At 38.9% G+C, this 25,673-nt stretch overlaps 1 protein-coding gene across 1 annotated transcript; it reads left to right on the top strand.

The window, feature by feature from the left end:
* The first annotated feature begins 1,453 nt into the window (after positions 1-1,453).
* Positions 1,454-24,197, top strand: LOC134705829 (serine-rich adhesin for platelets-like). The gene is made up of 21 exons (XM_063564545.1): positions 1,454-1,464; positions 1,506-2,010; positions 2,104-2,586; positions 3,493-4,062; positions 4,624-5,250; positions 5,617-6,366; positions 6,460-6,690; positions 7,288-7,698; positions 7,756-8,202; positions 8,281-9,282; positions 9,550-9,924; positions 10,435-10,608; positions 10,666-11,724; positions 11,854-15,648; positions 15,742-18,921; positions 19,464-19,522; positions 19,908-20,107; positions 20,514-20,610; positions 20,996-21,190; positions 22,290-22,405; positions 23,066-24,197. The coding sequence occupies exons 1-21, from the start codon at positions 1,454-1,456 to the stop codon at positions 23,131-23,133; spliced, it is 14,355 nt and encodes a 4,784-aa protein (XP_063420615.1). The 3' UTR covers positions 23,134-24,197.
* The last annotated feature ends 1,476 nt before the right edge of the window (positions 24,198-25,673 follow it).

Here is a 25,673-nt window from a genome sequence, read left to right as displayed (position 1 = left end):
CTTTTACGGTTGCATGCACCATTAAGTTCTATAATATTCATTATACGTTTTTGGGTGGAGTTCATATCATATGAAGTGAAAAATTACTTAATTTTGTATTCGAGTTGAAAATGTCATTAATTTTTGTATGGTTTGGTATACTGTCAACATGATGAGAATTATAAATCATATTTTAAGGATATTATAATAACCCAATTTTTTCTAAATATGGTGTATTAAAGTTCTGGGTTACATGTAATTGAAGTTTAGAAGCACTAAAATCCTACTTTGTGAATTCAAACATATTGAAAAAGATGGATTGAATATTTCATTATGAAAACTAATTCATCACATCACTGAGTTAGTTATGGTTGAAAAATTAAGATTGAAATGTTTCATTTATTAACTTCTGTACAATTGTATTATTGGGCTCTCGTTCATAAAACTTTTAATAAGTACTTATAATGAGTACAAAATTTGCGCATAAAACATTAAATCCAGTATTTTGATTGGTTAAATTCTTATTCCGAGTACGGAGTACGACAATCGTACTCTTAATTGTTTCAACCTTAAGACTTGGCTTTGCGTAAGATCGTGTCTCACTGTACTATTTATGTATTTGTAAGAAATATACTCCGAAGTACATCCACTAATTCCAGGTTGCAGGTCGGCATGATTATATATCAGTAGTTTCAGTCAGTACATTAAACTTTCGAGTCAGTTTTTTGTACTCATACTCCAAAATCAACCAATCAAAATGCTGGTTTTCATGTTTCGAGCATGATTTGTGTGCTTCGAGCACTGAGCAATTTTTTATGACTTCAACCCTGAGCTTTCTTTTAGTTACTGCAAGCACTCTAGTTGCGATACTGTTCAGTGATATTTTAATTTTACTTGATTTCTGTTATCTAGTTTATCGATATTTTGGGGTAGAGTGCCTTTTCGTGGTCCACTGATCGAGATTAAAAGGGTTAAAAAAAGCCCAATGACAAATGAAATAAGTTTTTTTTAAATCGCTACCCTTGTTACAGTGGATTATTATAGATTGAAAAGTAGCGGACTTTGAAAATATTTTCTTTTATTGTGTATATTGATGATCTTGCTGTTATTAACGTTTTTTTTTTATTGTAGATAAATTCTTACATGAAGACGACCTGGGGCATAATATTTCTAGTATCGGCCATCCAAGATGACTTCATTTTGGCTACTACAACTTCACCACAAATAGATACGACACTAGAATTTACAACTGTGGAAGACAACATCACAACTGTTACTACTGACGTTTTTACAACAAAAGAACAGACTAATATCACAACACAGACTGGTACTACAGCATCAGAACAAACTGTAACCACTGAAGTTCCAACCACAACAGAACAGGCTAAAATCACATCACAGACTGGTACTACAGCATCTGAACAAACTGTAACCACTGACGCTGCAACTACAACAGTAGACCAAACAACCAATGATGCTTCAACTGCAACTGTGGATCAAACAACCACTGAAGCACCAACTACCAGTGTAGATCAAACAACAACTGATGCTTCTTATACAACTGTATATCAAACAACCACTGAAGCATCAACCACAACTGTAGATCAAACAACCACTGAAGCACCAACTACAACCGTAGATCAAACAACCACTGAAGCTGCAACTGCAACCGTAGATCAAACAACCACTAAAGCTGCAACTACAACTGTAGAGCAAACAACCACTAAAGCTGCAACTTCAACTGTAGATCAAACAACCACTGAGGCTCTAACTACAACAGTAGATCAAACAACCACTGAGGCTCTAACTACAACAGTAGATCAAACAACCACTGAGGCTCTAACTACAACTGTAGATCAAACAACCACTGAAGCACCAACTACAACCGTAGATCAAACAACCACTGAAGCTGCCACTACGACCGTAGATCAAACAACCACTGAGGCTCTAACTACAACAGTAGATCAAACAACCACTGAGACTGCAACTTCAACCGTAGATCAAACAACCACTGAGGCTCTTACTACAACTGTAGATCAAACAACCACTGAAGCTCTCACTACAACTGTAGATCAAACAACCACTGAAACACCAACTTCAACTGTAGATCAAACAACCACTGAGGCTCTTACTACAACAGTAGATCAAACAACCACGGAAGCTGCAACTACAACCGTAGATCAAACAACCACGGAAGCTGCAACTACAACCGTAGACCAAACAACCACTGAGGCTCTAACTTCAACCGTAGATCAAACAACCACTGAGGCTCTTACTACAACTGTAGACCAAACAACCACTGATGCTTTAACTACAACTGTAGATCAAACAACCACTGAAGCTGCAACTTCAACCGTAGATCAAACAACCACCGAGGCTCTTACTACAACTGTAGATCAAACAACCACTGAAGCTCTCACTACAACAGTAGATCAAACAACCACTGTGGCTCTTACTACAACTGTAGATCAAACAACCACGGAAGCTGCAACTACAACCGTTGATCAAACAACCACTGAGGCTCTAACTTCAACCGTAGATCAAACAACCACTGAGGCTCTTACTACAACTGTAGACCAAACAACCACTGATGCTTTAACTACAACTGTAGATCAAACAACCACTGAAGCTGCAACTACAACTGTAGATCAAACAACAACTGAAGCTGCAACTACAACAGTAGATCAAACAACCACTGAGACTGGAACTACAACAGAAGATCAAACAACCACTGAGGCTCTAACTACAACAGTAGATCAAACAACTACTGAGGCTCTTATTACAACTGTAGACCAAACAACCACTGAAGCTTTAACTACAACAGTAGATCAAACAACCACTGAGGCTCTTACTACAACTGTAGATCAAACAACCACTGAAGCTGCCACTACAACTGTAGATCAAACAACATCTGAAGCTGCAAATACAACAGTAGATCAAACAACCACGGAGACTCCAACTTCAACCGTATACCAAACAACCACTGAGGCTCTTACTACAACTGTAGATCAAACAACCACTGAAGCTTTAACTACAACAGTAGATCAAACAACCACTGAGGCTCTTACTACAACTGTAGCTCAAACAACCACTGAAACACCAACTTCAACTGTAGATCTAACAACCACTGAGGCTCTAACTACAACAGTAGATCAAACAACCACTGAAGCTCTTACTACAACTGTAGATCAAACAACCACGGAAACTGCAACTACAACCGTAGACCAAACAACCACTGAAGCACCAACTACAATCGTAGATCAAACAACCACTGAAGCTGCAACTGCAACCGTAGATCAAACAACCACTAAAGCTGCCACTACAACCGTAAATCAAACAACCACTGAGGCTCTAACTACAAAAGTAGATCAAACAACCACTCAGACTGCAACTTCAACCGTAGATCAAACAACCACTGAGGCTCTTACTACAACTGTAGATCAAACAACCACTGAAGCTCTCACTACAACTGTAGATCAAACAACCACTGAAACACCAACTACAACTGTAGAGCAAACAACCACTGGAGCTCCAACTACAACTGTAGATCAAACAACCACTGAAGCACCAACTACAACCGTAGATCAAACAACCACTGAAGCTGCAACTGCAACCGTAGATCAAACAACAACTAAAGGTGCAACTACAACTGTGGAGCAAACAACCACTAAAGCTGCAACTTCAACTGTAGATCAAACAACCACTGAGGCTCTAACTACAACTGTAGATCAAACAACCACGGAAGCTGCAACTACAACTGTAGATCAAACAACCACGGAATCTGCAACTACAACCGTAGATCAAACAACCACGGAAGCTGCAACTACAACCGTAGACCAAACAACCACTGAAGCTCTAATTTCAACCGTAGATCAAACAACCACTGAGGCTCTTACTACAACTGTAGACCAAACAACCACTGATGCTTTAACTACAACTGTAGATCAAACAACCACTGATGCTGCAACTTCAACCATAGATCAAACAACCACCGAGGCTCTTACTACAACTGTAGACCAAACAACAACTGAAGCTTTAACTACAACAGTAGATCAAACAACCACTGAGGCTCTTACTACAACTGTAGATCAAACAACCACTGAAGCTGCCACTACAACTGTAGATCAAACAACATCTGAAGCTGCAACTACAACAGTAGATCAAACAACCACTGAGACTCCAACTTCAACCGTATACCAAACAACCACTGAGGCTCTTACTACAACTGTAGATCAAACAACCACTGAAGCTTTAACTACAACAGTAGATCAAACAACCACTGAGGCTCTTACTACAACTTTAGATCAAACAACCACTGAAACACTAACTTCAACTGTAGATCAAACAACCACTGAGGCTCTAACTACAACAGTAGATCAAACAACCACTGTAGCTCTTACTACAACTGTAGATCAAACAACCACGGAAGCTGCAACTACAACCGTAGATCAAACAACCACTGAAGCACCAACTACAACCGTAGATCAAACAACCACTGAGACTGCAACTTCAACCGTAGATCAAACAACCACTGAGGCTTTTACTACGACTGTAGATCAAACAACCACTGGAGCTCTCACTACAACTGTAGATCAAACAACCACTGAAACACCAACTTCAACTGTAGATCAAACAACCACTGAGGCTCTAACTACAACAGTAGATCAAACAACCACTGTGGCTCTTACTACAACAGTAGATCAAACAACCACTGAGGCTCTAACTACAACTGTAGATCAAACAACCACTGAAGCACCAACTACAACCGTAGATCAAACAACCACTGCAGCTGCCACTACAACCGTAGATCAAACAACCACTGAGGCTCTAACTACAACAGTAGATCAAACAACCACTGAGACTGCAACTTCAACCGTAGATCAAACAATCACTGAGGCTCTTACTACAACTGTAGATCAAACAACCACGGAAGCTGCAACTACAACTGTAGATCAAACAACCACGGAATCTGCAACTACAACCGTAGATCAAACAACCACGGAAGCTGCAACTACAACCGTAGACCAAACAACCACTGAGGCTCTAACTTCAACCGTAGATCAAACAACCACTGAGGCTCTTACTACAACTGTAGACCAAACAACCACTGATGCTTTAACTACAACTGTAGATCAAACAACCACTGAAGTTGCAACTTCAACCGTAGATCAAACAACCACCGAGGCTCTTACTTCAACTGTAGACCAAACAACAACTGAAGCTTTAACTACAACAGTAGATCAAACAACCACTGAGGCTCCTACTACAACTGTAGATCAAACAACCACTGAAGCTGCCACTACAACTGTAGATCAAACAACCACGGAAGCTGCAACTACAACCGTAGACCAAACAACCACTGAAGCACCAACTACAACCGTAGATCAAACAACCACTGAAGCTGCAACTGCAACCGTAGATCAAACAACCACTAAAGCTGCCACTACAACCGTAGATCAAACAACCACTGAGGCTCTAACTACAAAAGTAGATCAAACAACCACTCAGACTGCAACTTCAACCGTAGATCAAACAACCACTGAGGCTCTTACTACAACTGTAGATCAAACAACCACTGAAGCTCTCACTACAACTGTAGATCAAACAACCACTGAAACACCAACTACAACTGTAGAGCAAACAACCACTGGAGCTCCAACTACAACTGTAGATCAAACAACCACTGAAGCACCAACTACAACCGTAGATCAAACAACCACTGAAGCTGCAACTGCAACCGTAGATCAAACAACAACTAAAGGTGCAACTACAACTGTGGAGCAAACAACCACTAAAGCTGCAACTTCAACTGTAGATCAAACAACCACTGAGGCTCTAACTACAACTGTAGATCAAACAACCACGGAAGCTGCAACTACAACTGTAGATCAAACAACCACGGAATCTGCAACTACAACCGTAGATCAAACAACCACGGAAGCTGCAACTACAACCGTAGACCAAACAACCACTGAAGCTCTAATTTCAACCGTAGATCAAACAACCACTGAGGCTCTTACTACAACTGTAGACCAAACAACCACTGATGCTTTAACTACAACTGTAGATCAAACAACCACTGATGCTGCAACTTCAACCGTAGATCAAACAACCACCGAGGCTCTTACTACAACTGTAGACCAAACAACAACTGAAACTTTAACTACAACAGTAGATCAAACAACCACTGAGGCTCTTACTACAACTGTAGATCAAACAACCACTGAAGCTGCCACTACAACTGTAGATAAAACAACATCTGAAGCTGCAACTACAACAGTAGATCAAACAAACACTGAGACTCCAACTTCAACCGTATACCAAACAACCACTGAGGCTCTTACTACAACTGTAGATCAAACAACCACTGAAGCTTTAACTACAACAGTAGATCAAACAACCACTGAGGCTCTTACTACAACTTTAGATCAAACAACCACTGAAACACTAACTTCAACTGTAGATCAAACAACCACTGAGGCTCTAACTACAACAGTAGATCAAACAACCACTGTAGCTCTTACTACAATTGTAGATCAAACAACCACGGAAGCTGCAACTACAACCGTAGATCAAACAACCACTGAAGCACCAACTACAACCGTAGATCAAACAACCACTGAGACTGCAACTTCAACCGTAGATCAAACAACCACTGAGGCTCTTACTACGACTGTAGATCAAACAACCACTGGAGCTCTCACTACAACTGTAGATCAAACAACCACTGAAACACCAACTTCAACTGTAGATCAAACAACCACTGAGGCTCTAACTACAACAGTAGATCAAACAACCACTGTGGCTCTTACTACAACAGTAGATCAAACAACCACTGAAGCTCTCACTACAACTGTAGATCAAACAACCACGGAAGCTGCAACTACAACTGTAGATCAAACAACCACGGAATCTGCAACTACAACCGTAGATCAAACAACCACGGAAGCTGCAACTACAACCGTAGACCAAACAACCACTGAGGCTCTAACTTCAACCGTAGATCAAACAACCACTGAGGCTCTTACTACAACTGTAGACCAAACAACCACTGATGCTTTAACTACAACTGTAGATCAAACAACCACTGAAGTTGCAACTTCAACCGTAGATCAAACAACCACCGAGGCTCTTACTTCAACTGTAGACCAAACAACAACTGAAGCTTTAACTACAACAGTAGATCAAACAACCACTGAGGCTCTTACTACAACTGTAGATCAAACAACCACTGAAGCTGCCACTACAACTGTAGATCAAACAACATCTGAAGCTGCAACTACAACAGTAGATCAAACAACCACTGAGACTCCAACTTCAACCGTATACCAAACAACCACTGAGGCTCTTACTACAACTGTAGATCAAACAACCACTGAAGCTTTAACTACAACAGTAGATCAAACAACCACTGAGGCTCTTACTACAACTTTAGATCAAACAACCACTGAAACACCAAGTTCAACTGTAGATCAAACAACCACTGAGGCTCTAACTACAACAGTAGATCAAACAACCACTGTAACTCTTACTACAACTGTAGATCAAACAACCACGGAAGCTGCAACTACAACCGTAGATCAAACAACCACTGAAGCACCAACTACAACCGTAGATCAAACAACCACTGAGACTGCAACTTCAACCGTAGATCAAACAACCACTGAGGCTCTTACTACAACTGTAGATCAAACAACCACTGGAGCTCTCACTACAACTGTAGATCAAACAACCACTGAAACACCAACTTCAACTGTAGATCAAAAAACCACTGAGGCTCTAACTACAACAGTAGATCAAACAACCACTGTGACTCTTACTACAACAGTAGATCAAACAACCACGGAAGCTGCAACTACAACCGTAGATCAAACAACCACTGAGGCTCTTACTACAACAGTAGATCAAACAACCACGGAAGCTGCAACTACAACAGTAGATCAAACAACCACTGAGGCTATTACTACAACAGTAGATCAAACAACCACGGAAGCTGCAACTACAACCGTAGATCAAACAACCACGGAAGCTGCAACTACAACCGTAGACCAAACAACCACTGAGGCTCTAACTTCAACCGTAGATCAAACAACCACTGAGGCTCTTACTACAACTGTAGACCAAACAACCACTGATGCTTTAACTACAACTGTAGATCAAACAACCACTGAAGCTGCAACTTCAACCGTAGATCAAACAACCACCGAGGCTCTTACTACAACTGTAGATCAAACAACCACTGAAGCTCTCACTACAACTGTAGATCAAACAACCACTGAAACACCAACTACAACTGTAGAGCAAACAACCACTGGAGCTCCAACTACAACTGTAGATCAAACAACCCCTGAAGCACCAACTACAACCGTAGATCAAACAACCACTGAAGCTGCAACTTCAACCGTAGATCAAACAACAACTAAAGCTGCAACTACAACTGTGGAGCAAACAACCACTAAAGCTGCAACTTCAACTGTAGATCAAACAACAACTGAGGCTCTAACTACAACAGTAGATCAAACAACAACTGAAGCTCTTACTACAACAGTAGATCAAACAACCACTGAGTCTCTAACTACAACTGTAGATCAAACAACCACTGAAGCACCAACTACAAGCGTAGATCAAACAACCACTGAAGCTGCCACTACAACCGTAGATCAAACAACCACTCAGGCTCTAACTACAACAGTAGATCAAACAACCACTGAGACTGCAACTTCAACCGTAGATCAAACAACCACTGAGGCTCTTACGACAACTGTAGATCAAACAACCACGGAAGCTGCAACTACAACAGTAGATCAAACAACCACTGTGGCTCTTACTACAACTGTAGACCAAACAACCACTGAAGCACCAACTACAACAGTAGATCAAACAACCACGGAAGCTGCAACTACAACCGTAGAGCAAACAACCACGGAAGCTGCAACTACAACAGTAGATCAAACAACCACCGCGGCTCTAACTACAACAGTAGATCAAACAACCACTGAAGCACCAACTACAACAGCAGATCAAACAACCACGGAAGCTGCAACTACAACTGTAGAGCAAACAACCACAGAAGCTGCAACTTCAACCGTAGATCAAACAACCACTGAGGCTCTTACTACAACTGTAGACCAAACAACTACTGATGCTTTAACTACAACTGTAGATCAAACAACCACTGAAGCTGCAACTTCAACCGTAGATCAAACAACCACCGAGGCTCTTACTACAACTGTAGACCAAACAACCACTGAAGCTTTAACTACAACAGTAGATCAAACAACCACTGAGGCTCTTACTACAACTGTAGATCAAACAACCACTGAAGCTGCCACTACAACTGTAGATCAAACAACATCTGAAGCTGCAACTACAACAGTAGATCAAACAACCACTGAGACTCCAACTTCAACCGTATACCAAACAACCACTGAGGCTCTTACTACAACTGTAGATCAAACAACCACTGAAGCTTCAACAGTAGATCAAACAACCACTGAGGCTCTTACTACAACTGTAGATCAAACAACCACTGAAACACCAACTTCAACTGTAGATCAAACAACCACTGAGGCTCTAACTACAACAGTAGATCAAACAACCACTGTAGCTCTTACTACAAATGTAGATCAAACAACCACGGAAGCTGCAACTACAACCGTAGATCAAACAACCACTGAGACTGCAACTACAACCGTAGATCAAACAACCACTGAGGCTCTTACTACAACTGTAGATCAAACAACCACTGAGGCTCTAACTACAACAGTAGATCAAACAACCACTGTAGCTCTTACTACAAATGTAGATCAAACAACCACGGAAGCTGCAACTACAACTGTAGATCAAACAACCACTGAGACTGCAACTACAACCGTAGATCAAACAACCACTGAGGCTCTTACTACAACTGTAGATCAAACAACCACTGGAGCTCTCACTACAACTGTAGATCAAACAACCACTGAAACACCAACTTCAACTGTAGATCAAACAACCACTGAGGCTCTTACTACAACTGTAGATCAAACAACCACTGGAGCTCTCACTACAACTGTAGATCAAACAACCACTGTGGCTCTTACTACAACTGTAGATCAAACAACCACGGAAGCTGCAACTACAACCGTAGATCAAACAACCACTGAAGCTGCAACTACAACTGTAGACCAAACAACCACTGAGGCTCTAACTTCAACCGTAGATCAAACAACCACTGAGGCTCTTACTACAAATGTAGACCAAACAACCACTGATGCTTTAACTACAACTGTAGATCAAACAACCACTGAAGCTGCAACTTCAACCGTAGATCAAACAACCACCGAGGCTCTTACTACAACTGTAGACCAAACAACCACTGAAGCTTTAACTACAACAGTAGATCAAACAACCACTGAGGCTCTTACTACAACTGTAGATCAAACAACCACTGAAGCTGCCACTACAACTGTAGATCAAACAACATCTGAAGCTGCAACTACAACAGTAGATCAAACAACCACTGAGACTCCAACTTCAACCGTATACCAAACAACCACTGAGGCTCTTACTACAACTGTAGATCAAACAACCACTGAAGCTTTAACTACAACAGTAGATCAAACAACCACTGAGGCTCTTACTACAACTGTAGATCAAACAACCACTGAAACACAAACTTCAACTGTAGATCAAACAACCACTGAGGCTCTAACTACAACAGTAGATCAAACAACCACTGTAGCTCTTACTACAACTGTAGATCAAACAACCACGGAAGCTGCAACTACAACCGTAGATCAAACAACCACTGAAGCACCAACTACAACCGTAGATCAAACAACAACTGAAGCTGCAACTGCAATCGTAGATCAAACAACCACTAAAGCTGCAACTACAACTGTAGATCAAGCAACCACTGAAGCTCCAACTACAACTGTAGATCAAACAACCACTGAAGCACCAATTACAACCGTAGATCAAACAACCACTGAAGCTGCAACTGCAACCGTAGATCAAACAACAACTACAGCTGCAACTACAACTGTAGAGCAAACAACCATTAAAGCTGGAACTTCAACTGTAGATCAAACAACCACTGAGGCTCTAACTACAACAGTAGATCAAACAACCATTGAGGCTCGTACTACAACAGTAGATCAAACAACCACTGAGGCTCTAACTACAACTGTAGATCAAACAACCACTGAAGCACCAACTACAACCGTAGATCAAACAACCACTGAGACTGCAACTTCAACCGTAGATCAAACAACCACTGAGGCCCTTACTACTACTGTAGATCAAACAACCACTGAAGCTCTCACTACAACTGTAGATCAAACAACCACTGAAACACCAACTTCAACTGTAGATCAAACAACCACTGAGGCTCTAACTACAACAGTAGACCAAACAACCACTGTGGCTCTTACTACAACTGCAGATCAAACAACCACGGAAGCTGCAACTACAACCGTAGATCAAACAACCACTGAGGCTCTAACTTCAACCGTAGATCAAACAACCACTGAGGCTCTTACTACAACTGTAGACCAAACAACCACTGATGCTTTAACTACAACTGTAGATCAAACAACCACTGAAGCTGCAACTACTACTGTAGATCAAACAACCACTATAGCTGCAACTACAACTGTAGATAAAACAACAACTGAAGCTGCAACTACAACAGTAGATCAAACAACAACTGAAGCTGCAACTACAACAGTAGACCAAACAACCACTGATGCTTTAACTACAACTGTAGATCAAACAACCACTGAAGCTGCAACTACAACTGTAGATCAAACAACCACTATAGCTGCAACTACAACTGTAGATAAAACAACAACTGAAGCTGCAACTACAACTGTAGATCAAACAACCACTGAGGCTGCAACTTCAACCGTATACCAAACAACCACTGAGGCTCTTACTACAACCGTAGATCAAACAACTACTGAGGCACTTACTACAACTGTAGCTCAAACAACCACTGAAGCTTTAACTACAACAGTAGATCAAACAACCACTGAGGCTCTTACTACAACTGTAGCTCAAACAACCACTGAAACACCAACTTTAACTGTAGATCAAACAACCACTGAGGCTCTAACTACAACAGTAGATCAAACAACCACTGAGGCTCTTACTACAATTGTAGACCAAACAACCACTGATGCTTTAACTACAACTGTAGATAAAACAACCACTGAAGCTGCAACTACAACTGTAGATCAAACATCCACTGAAGCTGCAACTACAACAGTAGATCAAACAACCAATGATGCTGCAACTACAACAGCAGATCAAACAACCACTGAAGCTCAAACGTTAACTGTAGATCAAACAACCACTGAAGCTGCAACGTCAACCGTAGATCAAACAACAACTGAGGCTCTAACTACAACAGTAGATCAAACAACCGCTGAGGCTCTTACTACAACTGTAGATCAAACAACCACTGAAGCTGCAACGTCAACCGTAGATCAAACAACCACTGAGGCTCTAACTACAACAGAAGATCAAACAACCGCTGAGGCTCTTACTACAACTGTAGATCAAACAACCACTGAGGCCCCAACTACAACTGTAGCCCAATCAACCACTGAAGCTTTAACGTCAACTGTAGATCAAACAACCACTGAGGCTGCAACTACAACCGAAGATCAAACAACCACTGGAGCTCAAACTACAACCGTAGATCAAACAACCACTGGGGCTGCAACTTCAACCGTAGATCAAACAACCACTGAGGCTCTTACTACAACAGTAGATCAAACAACCACTAAGGCTCTTACAACAACTGTAGATCTAACAACCACTGAAGCTGCAACTACAACTGTAGATCAAACAACCACTGAAGCTGCAACTACAACTGTAGAGCAAACAACCACTGAAGCTGCTACTACAACTGTAGATCAAACAACCACTAGAGCTCCAACTACAACTGAAGATCAAACAACCACCGAAGCTGCAACTACAACTGTAGATCAAACAACCACTGGGGCTCCAACTACAACTGTAGATCAAACAACCACTGAATCTTTAACGTCAACTGTAGATCAAACAACCACTGAGGCTGCAACTACAACTGTAGCCCAATCAACTACTGAAGCTTTAACGTCAACTGTAGATCAAACAACCACTGAAGCTGCAACTACAACCGAAGATCAAACAACCACTGGAGCTCAAACTACAACCGTCGATCAAACAACCACTGGGGCTGCAACTTCAACCGTAGATCAAACAACCACTGGGGCTCTTACTACAACAGTAGATCAAACAACCACTGAAGCTGCAACTACAACCGTAGACCAAACAACCACTAAAGCTGCAACTACAACCGTAGATCAAACAACCACTGGAGCTCCAACTACAACTGTAGATCAAACAACCACTGAGACTGCAACTACAACTGTAGATCAAACAACCACCGAAGCTCAGACGTCAACTGTAGATCAAACAACCACTGAAGCTGCAACTAAAACTGTAGATCAAACAACCACTGACGCTTTAACTACAACAGTAGACCAAACAACCACTGAAGCTGCAACTGCAACTGTAGATCAAACAACCACTGAGGCTCTAACTACAACAGTAGATCAAACAACCAATGAGGCTCTTACTACAACTGTAGATCAAACAACCACTGAGGCTGCAACTACAATAGCAGATCAAACAACCACTGAAGCTGCAACTACAACTGTAGATCAAACAACCACTGAAGCTGCAACTACAACTGTAGATCAAACAACTACTGAGGCTCTTACTACAGCTGTAGATCAAACAACCACGGAAGCTGCAACTACAACCGTAGATCAAACAACCACTGAGGCTCTAACTTCAATCGTAGATCAAACAACCACTGAGGCTCTAACTACAACTGTAGACCAAACAACCACTGAAGCTCTTACTACAACTGTAGATCAAACAACCACTAAAGCTGCAACTACAACTGTAGATCAAACAACCATTGAAGCTGCAACTACAACTGTATATCAAACAACCACTGAAGCTTTAATTACAACTGTAGATCAAACAACCACTGAAGCTGCAACTACAACTGTAGATCAAACAACCACTGAAACTTTAACTACAACCGTAGATCAAACAACCACTGAAGCTTTAACGTCAACTGTAGATCAAACAACCACTGAACCTGCAACTTCAACCGTAGATCAAACAACCACTGAGGCTCTTACTACAACTGTAGACCAAACAACCACTGAAGCTTTAACTACAACTGTTGATCAAACAACCACTGCAGCTGCAACTATAACTGTAGATCAAACAACCACTGGAGGTGCAACTACAACCGTAGATCAAACAACCACTGAAGCTGCAACTACAATAGTGGATCAAACAACCACTGAGGCTCTAACTACAACCGTAGATCAAACAACCACTGGAGCAAAAACTTCAACTGTAGATCAAACAACAACTGACGCTGCAACTACAACCGTAGATCAAACAACCACTGAAACTTTAACGTCAACTGTAGATCTGACAACCACTGCGGCTCTTACTTCAACAGTAGATCAAACAACCACTGAGGCTCTTACTACAACTGTAGACCAAACAACCACTGAAGCTTTAACTACAACAGTAGATCAATCAACCACTGAGGCTGCAACTACAACAGCAGATCAAACAACAACTGAAGCTGCAACTTCAACCGAAGATCAAACAACCACTGAAGCTTTAACTACAACAGTAGACCAAACAACCACTGAAGCTGCAACTTCAACCGAAGATCAAACAACCACTGAGGCTCTAACTACAACAGTCTATCAACCAAGCGCTGATGCTCTTACTACAAATGTAGATCAAACAACCACTGGAGCACCAACTTCAACTGTAGATCAAACAACAACTGAAGCTGCAACTACAAATGTAGATCAAACAACCACTAAAACTGTAACTTCAACTGGAGATCAAACAACCACTGAGGTTTTAACTACAACAGTAGATCAAACAACCACTGAGGTTTTAACTTCAACAGTAGATCAAACAACCACTGAGGCTCTTACTACAAATGTAGATCAAACAACCACTGGAGCACCAACTTCAACTGTAGATCAAACAACAACTGAAGCTGCAACTACAACTGTAGATCAAACAACCACTGAAACTGGAACTACAACTGAAGATCAAACAACCACCGAAGCTGCAACTACAACTGTAGATCAAACAACCACTGGGGCTCCAACTACAACTGTAGATCAAACAACCACTGAATCTTTAACGTCAACTGTAGATCAAACAACCACTGAGGCTGCAACTACAACTGTAGCCCAATCAACTACTGAAGCTTTAACGTCAACTGTAGATCAAACAACCACTGAAGCTGCAACTACAACCGAAGATCAAACAACCACTGGAGCTCAAACTACAACCGTCGATCAAACAACCACTGGGGCTGCAACTTCAACCGTAGATCAAACAACCACTGGGGCTCTTACTACAACAGTAGATCAAACAACCACTGAAGCTGCAACTACAACCGTAGACCAAACAACCACTAAAGCTGCAACTACAACCGTAGATCAAACAACCACTGGAGCTCCAACTACAACTGTAGATCAAACAACCACTGAGACTGCAACTACAACTGTAGATCAAACAACCACTGAGGCTCTTACTACAACTGTAGATCAAACAACCACCGAAGCTCAGACGTCAACTGTAGATCAAACAACCACTGAAGCTGCAACTACAACTGTAGATCAAACAACCACCGAAGCTCTAACTACAACAGTAGATCAAACAACCAATGAGGCTCTTACTACAACTGTAGATCAAACAACCACTGAGGCTGCAACTACAATAGCAGATCAAACAACCACTGAAGCTGCAACTACAACTGTAGATCAAACAACTACTGAGGCTCTTACTACAGCTGTAGATCAAACAACCACGGAAGCTGCAACTACAACCGTAGATCAAACAACCACTGAGGCTCTAACTTCAATCGTAGATCAAACAACCACTGAGGCTCTAACTACAACTGTAGACCAAACAACCACTGAAGCTCTTACTACAACTGTAGATCAAACAACCACGAAAGCTGCAACTACAACTGTAGATCAAACAACCATTGAAGCTGCAACTACAACTGTATATCAAACAACCACTGAAGCTTTAATTACAACTGTAGATCAAACAACCACTGAAGCTGCAACTACAACTGTAGATCAAACAACCACTGAAACTTTAACTACAACCGTAGATCAAACAACCACTGAAGCTTTAACGTCAACTGTAGATCAAACAACCACTGAACCTGCAACTTCAACCGTAGATCAAACAACCACTGAGGCTCTTACTACAACTGTAGACCAAACAACCACTGAAGCTTTAACTACAACTGTTGATCAAACAACCACTGCAGCTGCAACTATAACTGTAGATCAAACAACCACTGGAGGTGCAACTACAACCGTAGATCAAACAACCACTGAAGCTGCAACTACAATAGTGGATCAAACAACCACTGAGGCTCTAACTACAACCGTAGATCAAACAACCACTGGAGCAAAAACTTCAACTGTAGATCAAACAACAACTGACGCTGCAACTACAACCGTAGATCAAACAACCACTGAAACTTTAACGTCAACTGTAGATCAGACAACCACTGCGGCTCTAACTTCAACAGTAGATCAAACAACCACTGAGGCTCTTACTACAACTGTAGACCAAACAACCACTGAAGCTTTAACTACAACAGTAGATCAATCAACCACTGAGGCTGCAACTACAACAGCAGATCAAACAACCGCTGAAGCTGCAACTTCAACCGAAGATCAAACAACCACTGAGGCTCTAACTACAACAGTCTATCAACCAAGCGCTGATGCTCTTACTACAAATGTAGATCAAACAACCACTGGAGCACCAACTTCAACTGTAGATCAAACAACAACTGAAGCTGCAACTACAAATGTAGATCAAACAACCACTAAAACTGTAACTTCAACTGGAGATCAAACAACCACTGAGGTTTTAACTACAACAGTAGATCAAACAACCACTGAGGTTTTAACTTCAACAGTAGATCAAACAACCACTGAGGCTCTTACTACAAATGTAGATCAAACAACCACTGGAGCACCAACTTCAACTGTAGATCAAACAACAACTGAAGCTGCAACTACAACTGTAGATCAAACAACCACTGAAACTGGAACTACAACTGGATATCAAACAACCACTGAAGCTGCAACTTCAACCGTAGATCAAACAACCATTGAGGCTCTAGCTACAACAGTATATCAAACAACCACTGAGGCTCTAACTACAACTGTTGATCAAACAACCACTGGAGCACAAACTTCAACTGTAGATCAAACAACCACTGAAGCCGCAATTACAACCGTAGATCAAACAACCACTGAAGCTGAAACTACAACCGTAGATCAAACAACCACTGAGGCTCCAACTACAATTGTAGATCAAACAACCACTGAAGCTCTTACTTCAACTGTAGATCAAACAACCACTGGAGCACAAACTTCAACTGTAGATCAAACAACAACTGACGCTCCATTTACAACAGTAGATCAAACAAAAACTGATGCTCCAACTTCAACTGTAGATCAAACAACCACTGGGTCTGCAACTACAACTGTAGATCAAACAACCACTGAAACTGCAACTACAACCGTAGACCAAACAACCTCTGGAGCTCCAACTACAACTGTAGATCAAACAACCACTGAGACTGCAACTACAACCGTAGACCAAACAACCTCTGGAGCTCCAACTACAGCTGTAGATCAAACAACCACTGAGACTGCAACTACAACCGTAGATCAAACAACCACTGAGGCTCTTACTACAAATGTAGACCAAACAACCACTGAAGCTTTAACTACAACTGTAGATCAAACAACATCTGAAGCTGCATCTTCAACTGTAGATCAAACAACCACTGAGGCTTTTACTACAACTGTAGATCAAAAAACCACTGGAACACCACTTTCAACCGTAGACCAAACAACTACTGAAGCACAAACGTCAACTGTAGATCAAACAACCACTGAACCTATTACTACAACTGTTGATCAAACAACCACTGAAGTTGCAACTACACCTGTAGATAAAACTACCACAGAGGCTCCAACTACAACCGTAGATCAAACAACACATGGAGCTCCAACTACAACAGTAGATCAAACAACCACCGAAGCTCAAACGTCAACAGTAGATCAAACAGCCACTGATGCTCCAACTACAACAGTAGATCAAACAACCACCGAAGCTTTAACGTCAACTGTAGATCAAACAACCACTGAAGCTTTAACTACAACTGTAGATCAACCAACCACTGAGGCTCTTACTAAAACTGTAGATCAAACAACCGCTGGAGCACCAACTTCAACTGTAGATCAAACAACAACTTACGCTCCATCTACAACCGTATTTCAAACAACCACAGAAGCTGCAACTGCAACCGTAGATCAAACGTCAACTGTTGATCAAACAACCACTGAGGCTCTAACTACACCTGTAGATCAAACGTCAACTGCAGGAACTCCAACAACAACTGAGCAACTGACAGCTCCAGTAATTCCTACAACAACTGAGCAGGTAACCACTTCAGGAATTTCAACTTCAACTGTGCAAGTAACAGTTTCAGGAATACCCACTACTACTGAGCAACTGACAACTTCAGGAATCCCCACAACAACTAAACAACTGACAACTGCAGGAACTCCAACATCAACTGAACAACTAACAGCTCCAGTAATTCCTACAACAACTGAGCAGGTAACCACTTCAGGAATTCCCACTTCAACTGCAGAACAGACTACATTGAAGACTACTGAAGCAACAACAGTTGGTACAAATGCAACAGGGGTCTCTTTCCGAGTAACATTTGCAGATGATACAGCTTCTGATCCTAATGTGTATAACAACCCAGGTTCTACAGAATATCAGAACCTATTGTCAGGGGTAAGTTAATTTTTTCAATTTGTATCTGCCAAACGAGTTTATCAATTTCAAGTCTAAACACATGTGAGTTCCTCATTCAAATTCATTTATATTCCTGCAGTCAATTTTAAAACCGCAGACATTGACATTGGTGTAACACTTTTCTTTACAAATTTGTAAGCACCGAAATACCATGAGCTTTATAAATTCACAAATTGGAATTATTTAAAAGATAAGCGACATATACCTAAGGGATATTTAAAAGATAAGCGACATATACAAAAGGGATATTCAAACTCATAAGTCGTGTTGCTCATGTAAGTAAATTAGTTTTATTTTAATTTTATGTCTGTTGTGAGAACAATTGAGAATTTCAACCAAACGATTCGTAATCTGCCTTCACTGTACAGGAGACCCAAGTCACGTTAGCTCTTACGAACATCTTTTTATCCATAGAGCAGAAACCTATTTTATGTTAGTTCCATAACACAAACCATCGTTTTACTGCTTAATTTTCAAATCTAAAAATATGTGTCATAATTACATATACATTATTTTTCTAGCTTGAAGATATTTTCAAGTCGGAACCAGGATATGCTGGAGTATCAATTCTGAATACAAGGTAAAGATTGACAATTTTTGTTGAATTTTAAGCATTGATATGTTTTATTGCAATCAGTATAAGAGAGTAATATGTCATTTGATCTGACTGTTAAGAAAGAACATGTATATAAAACTTTGAATTGTTCGAAATATTAAGGTTTTTCTACACCCGTATGTGTATAGATGTCATGACCTCGGCTTTATTTGGCAACACTTTTTTTCAGTGCTTTTCAACGATCCTCAACTTCGTATTTTATTTAGTATTTAACATGTATCCTTTTTATAAGTCTTTTGTTAACAAAATGCTCGTCTAACGTATATAGATATGAGCCTAGCCTATTATGTTCATATATGCTTTTTTTAATCTTATCTCATCTGCATTGTTACATTTTTTTCATTTCCAGTGTTGTAAATGGAACAATTTTTGTGGATTTTCGTGTGGAAACTAACAATACTGCAGACACATCTCCACAAGGAGCTTATGGACAAACATTACTGACATCCATTAAGAACAATGGCGGACTCTCTTTAGGTGGCAATGTCAAGCCGATACAGTCACCTCCTACTGTATTGGTTACCGATACAGGAGCATCAACAGTTGAAGGTATACTTTTCTTACACAAACTTATTACGGTAGTCGTATTTTCGTAAATTAACCATTATCTCAGAGACACGTGCAATCGTAATTATGGAGCATACACTGAAATACACATGTACATGTAAATGATTTAATGAGTTTAGCTTAGCGATTTTACAATCACCGCGTAAAGGCGTGTTTGATCAGTAAGTTTCTATATAAAATTATTCAAATGTCATTTAGTACTATAAAAATTTAATGTTAAATGTTCATAAATCATTTCAAGTTTTAGATGGTTTAATGTTGTACAATTTTGCATTGAAAGAGATTCGGAACAATGATTAATTTATCATGTATTTGATGAGTATCAACTTAAAGGTGTTGTTAATAAAATTTAGTCAGCAGTTTTATTACTATTTTTTCCCTCTTACAGTTCCACTTGATGACGCATGTTTTCTCTATGATCATCAGAAGACTTGTTTAAATGATGGCACATGTTTCGTTAATGGAAATAATAAACCGGAATGCAGGTACTTACAAAACTTAATTTGATTTGTCAATTATGACGCCCAAAGAAGCAGAGAATTTCATGTATAATTTTAATAAAAAGTGTAAAATAAATGATATATTTTCTATTTATTGGAGAACGATATTTTAAGGAATACAAACGTGTTAAAAGGGAGACAACAATCACATTTGTGAACAGATATGATCGAACTTTTAGGTACATCTGTATTAAGAATTGATTAATTGATTGGTGTTTAATGCCACTTTCGGCACATTTGTGTTATTTTGTGGCGGTCAGTTTTTATCGGTGGAGGAAACTGAATGTCCGGAGAGAACTACTGATTTTCGGTAGGAAAGAACTTACAATCTCGGTGGAAATTCTTACAAACTCCCCTTACTATTTTACAGGTGTACAACAACTTACACAGGAAATAAATGTCAGACTGCAGCAGCAACTGATGATGACTTGTTGAAAATACTTGTTCCAGTAGCTGCAATAGCCGGTTTGTTGTTTGTTATTGCAATATGTTGTTGTTGCTGGTTCCTCTGTGCAAGACGGAAGAAATGGGAACCAGAAAAAGATGAAGAATCAAATTCTGACATGTGAGTTTTCGATCTTAAAAAAAACGAGTTCCCATGAAATTAAATCTTTTTATACAAAAATGGTTAAGTAAAATATATTCTTCCTTTAATAACATTTTTCTTTTAAGAAACGATTATTATTAAATGTTCATAAATGAGGTATAATTATAGTAAATCAGAATAACCATTACAATCCCTACAAGAAAAGCGTCATGGCTCATACAGTCTGTCAACGATGAAATAAACAGAGCAAATGCAATAAATAGTAATCTACTCAAAATAACAAGGCTCCGTGTTAAACAAATAGTAATCTACTCAGAATAACAAGGCTCCGTGTTAAACAAATAGTAATCTACTCAGAATAACAAGGCTCCGTGTTAAACAAATAGTAATCTACTCAGAATAACAAGGATCCGTGTTAAACAAATAGTAATCTACTCAGAATAACAAGTCTCCGCGTTAACAAATAGTAATATATTCAGAATAACAAGGCTCCGTGTTAAACAAATAGTAATCTACTCAGAATAACAAGGCTCCGTGTTAAACAAATAGTAATCTACTCAGAATAACAAGGCTCCGTGTTAAACAAATAGTAATCTACTCAGAATAACAAGGATCCGTATTAAACAAATAGTAATCTACTCAGAATAACAAGGATCCGTGTTAAACAAATAGTAATCTACTCAGAATAACAAGGCTCCGCGTTAACAAATAGTAATCTATTCAGAATAACAAGGCTCCGTGTTAAACAAATAGTAATCTACTCAGAATAGCAAGGATCCGTGTTAAACAAATAGTAATCTACTCAGAATAACAAGGATCCGTGTTAAACAAATAGTAATCTACTCAGAATAACAAGGCTCCGCGTTAACAAATAGTAATCTATTCAGAATAACAAGGATCCATGTAAAAGACCTATAATGGTTTACTTTTAAAAATTGTGACTTGATGGAGAGTTGTCTCATTTGCACTCATACCACATCTTCTCATATCTATTTAAAAAAAGTCAATGGTTAAGAAAATGACCAAAGAACATTGTATGTACATGATTATTGTGTAGCTGTTTTGTAACACTTATTTTGACTTAAAGTTCTGTTTAATTGTTTAATTGTTAATTCAGGTCAATGGAGAATCCATTTGCTGGTGTATTCTTACCGAGACTCATTCCAGATTATATGAGATACCAAGGTTCACCTTTCGGGTTAGATGAATGTGGTGCATCACCGATAGGTCTCGGTAAGTACTTTTCATTATCTTTCATTTGCATTTCGAAAAAATGAAAATTGCTTTCTTTTCTTGATATACTCCTCTGTTTATTTAAAACTTTGGTGATTAAAAGTCTCCAAAAGGCCAGGTTTCACTATTGAAATTGTAATAAAAAAAATTTAGCATCTTCAAATAAACACAAACAACAAAGAAAGATTTACCTCCAATAAAATCTAGAATAATACATCCAAACATCAGTCCAGTATGTAGTATATCATTTCTACAAGCAGAACAATAACTTTGGAGCTCTCCAGCATCGTCTTTGCCTTATTAGTTTATGAATATTTTTAAAAATATATTAAAATTTGTTAGATCTGAGAAAAGGAGTCAAACAAACATTCAGATATGGTTAACAATATTTTTTCATTTTCTTAATTTCATTTCCGTCAACGATTGATGGGACTCAAAGGCAGTTTCATTACTTGAAGATTCAAAACTAACAAAACTTAAAAGTTTGCTATTATCCAAGTCTATCACAAACCATGACCAATATTGACAGGAAATTAAAATGATAGTAGTGATATTTAGCAATACTTTTATTTCGTGATTGTCATTCATTTTATTGAAACTTAAACTCAAACTGCATAAATGGGATAAATTTTATATGACAAATATATATTTACTTTGTAGGAGATAACAAGGATCAGGACATGTCTTTATGGGAGATGCATCTTAATGATGAAATCCGACGAGCGTGAACACGGCTAAGTTGGCACATATAAAGAATGTAATGTAATGGACTGTGCCCTACCCCCCGAAACAAGGAGTAGGGCACAGTTTTCCCAACTACGACAGGGTTTTAGCTACAACCCGAAAATCAAAGCAATCGACAATCTAACAACAGCAAAGATATACAAAATACATTTCACTAATAACTCAGCAACTTCGACTACTTATTTCTGTGGCCAGTATGTTAAATAGAAATCAGTAATCTGACTGTGCGATGCTTAATGATTTAAAATTGAATACTGGTAATGTATTCAGTGGAAGATATTTCGGTTTTATTTACTAGATATATTGGTGTGATATTGTATACCAAAGACTCTGATACTGCGAATGTGCTGGTCACATAAACTGCGTGTATTTCAGATAAAATTCCAAGACACTGCCCAAAAACTTTACAGTCATGGAAGGATTAGCCATTTATAAGAACGTCACAACTGTTTTCCGTTGCACAAAGCACTAGGTGATAACCATGGAAGTCGTTTATATGGCGGAATGACTGAAGAAAAACATCCATACGAAGTAGAAATACTCATGACAATTACTGTGGAAGTAGACGAATTTACTGTCATCTGACTCATTGTTCCTAAAGATGAAATGGGAAATCAAGGAAAACGGGTTGTTTCAAACATTAGCCAATGCAATATATTTCAGGTTTTAAAGTTTAATAATTCCAATCTATTGTTCATTCATATTGGTATTTGACTTTAAAAATGTGTAATGGAATATGAACAGTTCAGTCATATTTCAAGCGTTAAGATAATTTTGTAAGAGAAATCTATATTAGCTGTGTGGAAAAGCTTTAAGGTTATTGATATTATTTATTTATTTATTGTTTTTGTATCAATTATATTTTTATATCCTTCATATATTATGTATGAAGACCATATTTAATACTTCTGTTTCGAAACATATAAAACAAAACGACGGATCTATCGTTATATGTAACAGGTTTGCATTTGACATGGTCTTCATTTTTCAGTGTTCAATGCGCTGGTCGCATAAAAGTATTATACATATATTTTTTTAAATTAAAAAAATAAAAATAATATTTTTTTAGTACTTTTTACATATTCATATTGTAAGCTAAAATATATCTCATGGCAATCAAACAACACCTTTTTATATAACCTGTTGTCAATGTGACAGAATCTGTGTACGTTTTAATTTACCATCTGCCGAACACATTCGCATTATCAAAGAGTTATGAAATATACCTGATAGACTTTAAAACTCATTAATCGAAAATTTAATGACTACGCCATGGCTTTAAAAGAAAAAGACAAACAAACAAAAGTACACAAAACACAACATAGAAAAATAAAGACTACGTAACACAAACCTCACAAAAAAATGTGTGATCTCAGGATAAGCAGAGCATGCTCCATATGTGGCAACTGTCCTGTTTTTCAGATTAGAACACACTCGGTAATAAGTCTAATTCGGTAGGTCAAATTCGTTAAAAGAAGTCTCGACACGAGGAACACATCCGCTATCATCTGTGAAACAGATATTCCATAACGGTCATTATGGCGACAGTAAAATTTTCTATGGGATTATTTCAACTTCACCATTTGCAACTCTTGGTTTATTACTAGTGGCTTTATTGTGAGCAGTAATCCTCTATCATGGAAATCATGATTGGGAATACAATAGATATAGGAAGATGTGGTGTGAGTGCCAATGAGACAACTCTCCATCCAAATAACAATTTAAAAAGTAAACCATTATAGGTTAAAGTACGGCCTTCAACACGGAGCCTTGGCTCACACCGAACAACAAGCTATAAAGGGTCCAAAATTACTAGTGTAAAACCATTCAAACGGGAAAACCAACGGTATAATCTATATAAACAAAACGAAAAACGAGAAACGAGAAACACGTATATATTACATAAATAAACGACAACTACTGAACATCAGATTCCTGACATAGGACAGGTGCAAACATTTGCAGCGGGATTAAACGTTTTAATGGATCCAAACCTTCTCCCTTTTTCTGAAACAATAGCATAACATCACAACATAGAAAAACACACGATAAAATATCAATTGGCAGACTTAAGGTGGTACCCAACACCTTGACTAAAATTAATTTGGCTCGTTTAATTTTCATAAAATTTTGACAAAATATTTACTTTGACCCTTTAACAAAAATATAAAAATTTCAAAAAAATTGAACCAACCAATTTATCAGAAAAAATACACTGGTTATATAGCAGTTTAACAAACACTAATTTTGATCATTGAGAAGCTTAAAATTCCCTTAACAACACAACGTAATTAAAACGTTTAGCTGATTTTACAGAGTTATCTCCCTGTAGTGTTAGGTACCACCTTAACTCAATCAAAAAACGTATTATTACACAATGAACGAATAGATTTGATCTGCGATATCTGAATACAAATGCACAGTTAATTAAATATTAGAGACAAACATTCATGACCAAAAAGCTAACAAACAAATTCAAACAAAGCCATGGCAGGACATCACTGAGAAATATTTAACCAATCAA

The sequence above is a fragment of the Mytilus trossulus genome, chromosome 2 (genome assembly GCF_036588685.1).
Source record: "Mytilus trossulus isolate FHL-02 chromosome 2, PNRI_Mtr1.1.1.hap1, whole genome shotgun sequence".
Lineage (NCBI taxonomy): Eukaryota > Metazoa > Mollusca > Bivalvia > Mytilida > Mytilidae > Mytilus > Mytilus trossulus.
Note: the sequence above shows the minus strand (reverse complement) of the source record. Positions and strands in the feature narration are given on the sequence as shown.

Coding starts and splice junctions, on each gene's coding strand:
- LOC134705829 (XM_063564545.1), top strand. Junction 11,725..11,853: donor CTGATGCTTTAACTACAACT/GTAGATCAAACA, acceptor ACAACCACTGAG/GCTGCAACTTCAACCGTATA. Junction 21,191..22,289: donor GAAGAATCAAATTCTGACAT/GTGAGTTTTCGA, acceptor TTGTTAATTCAG/GTCAATGGAGAATCCATTTG.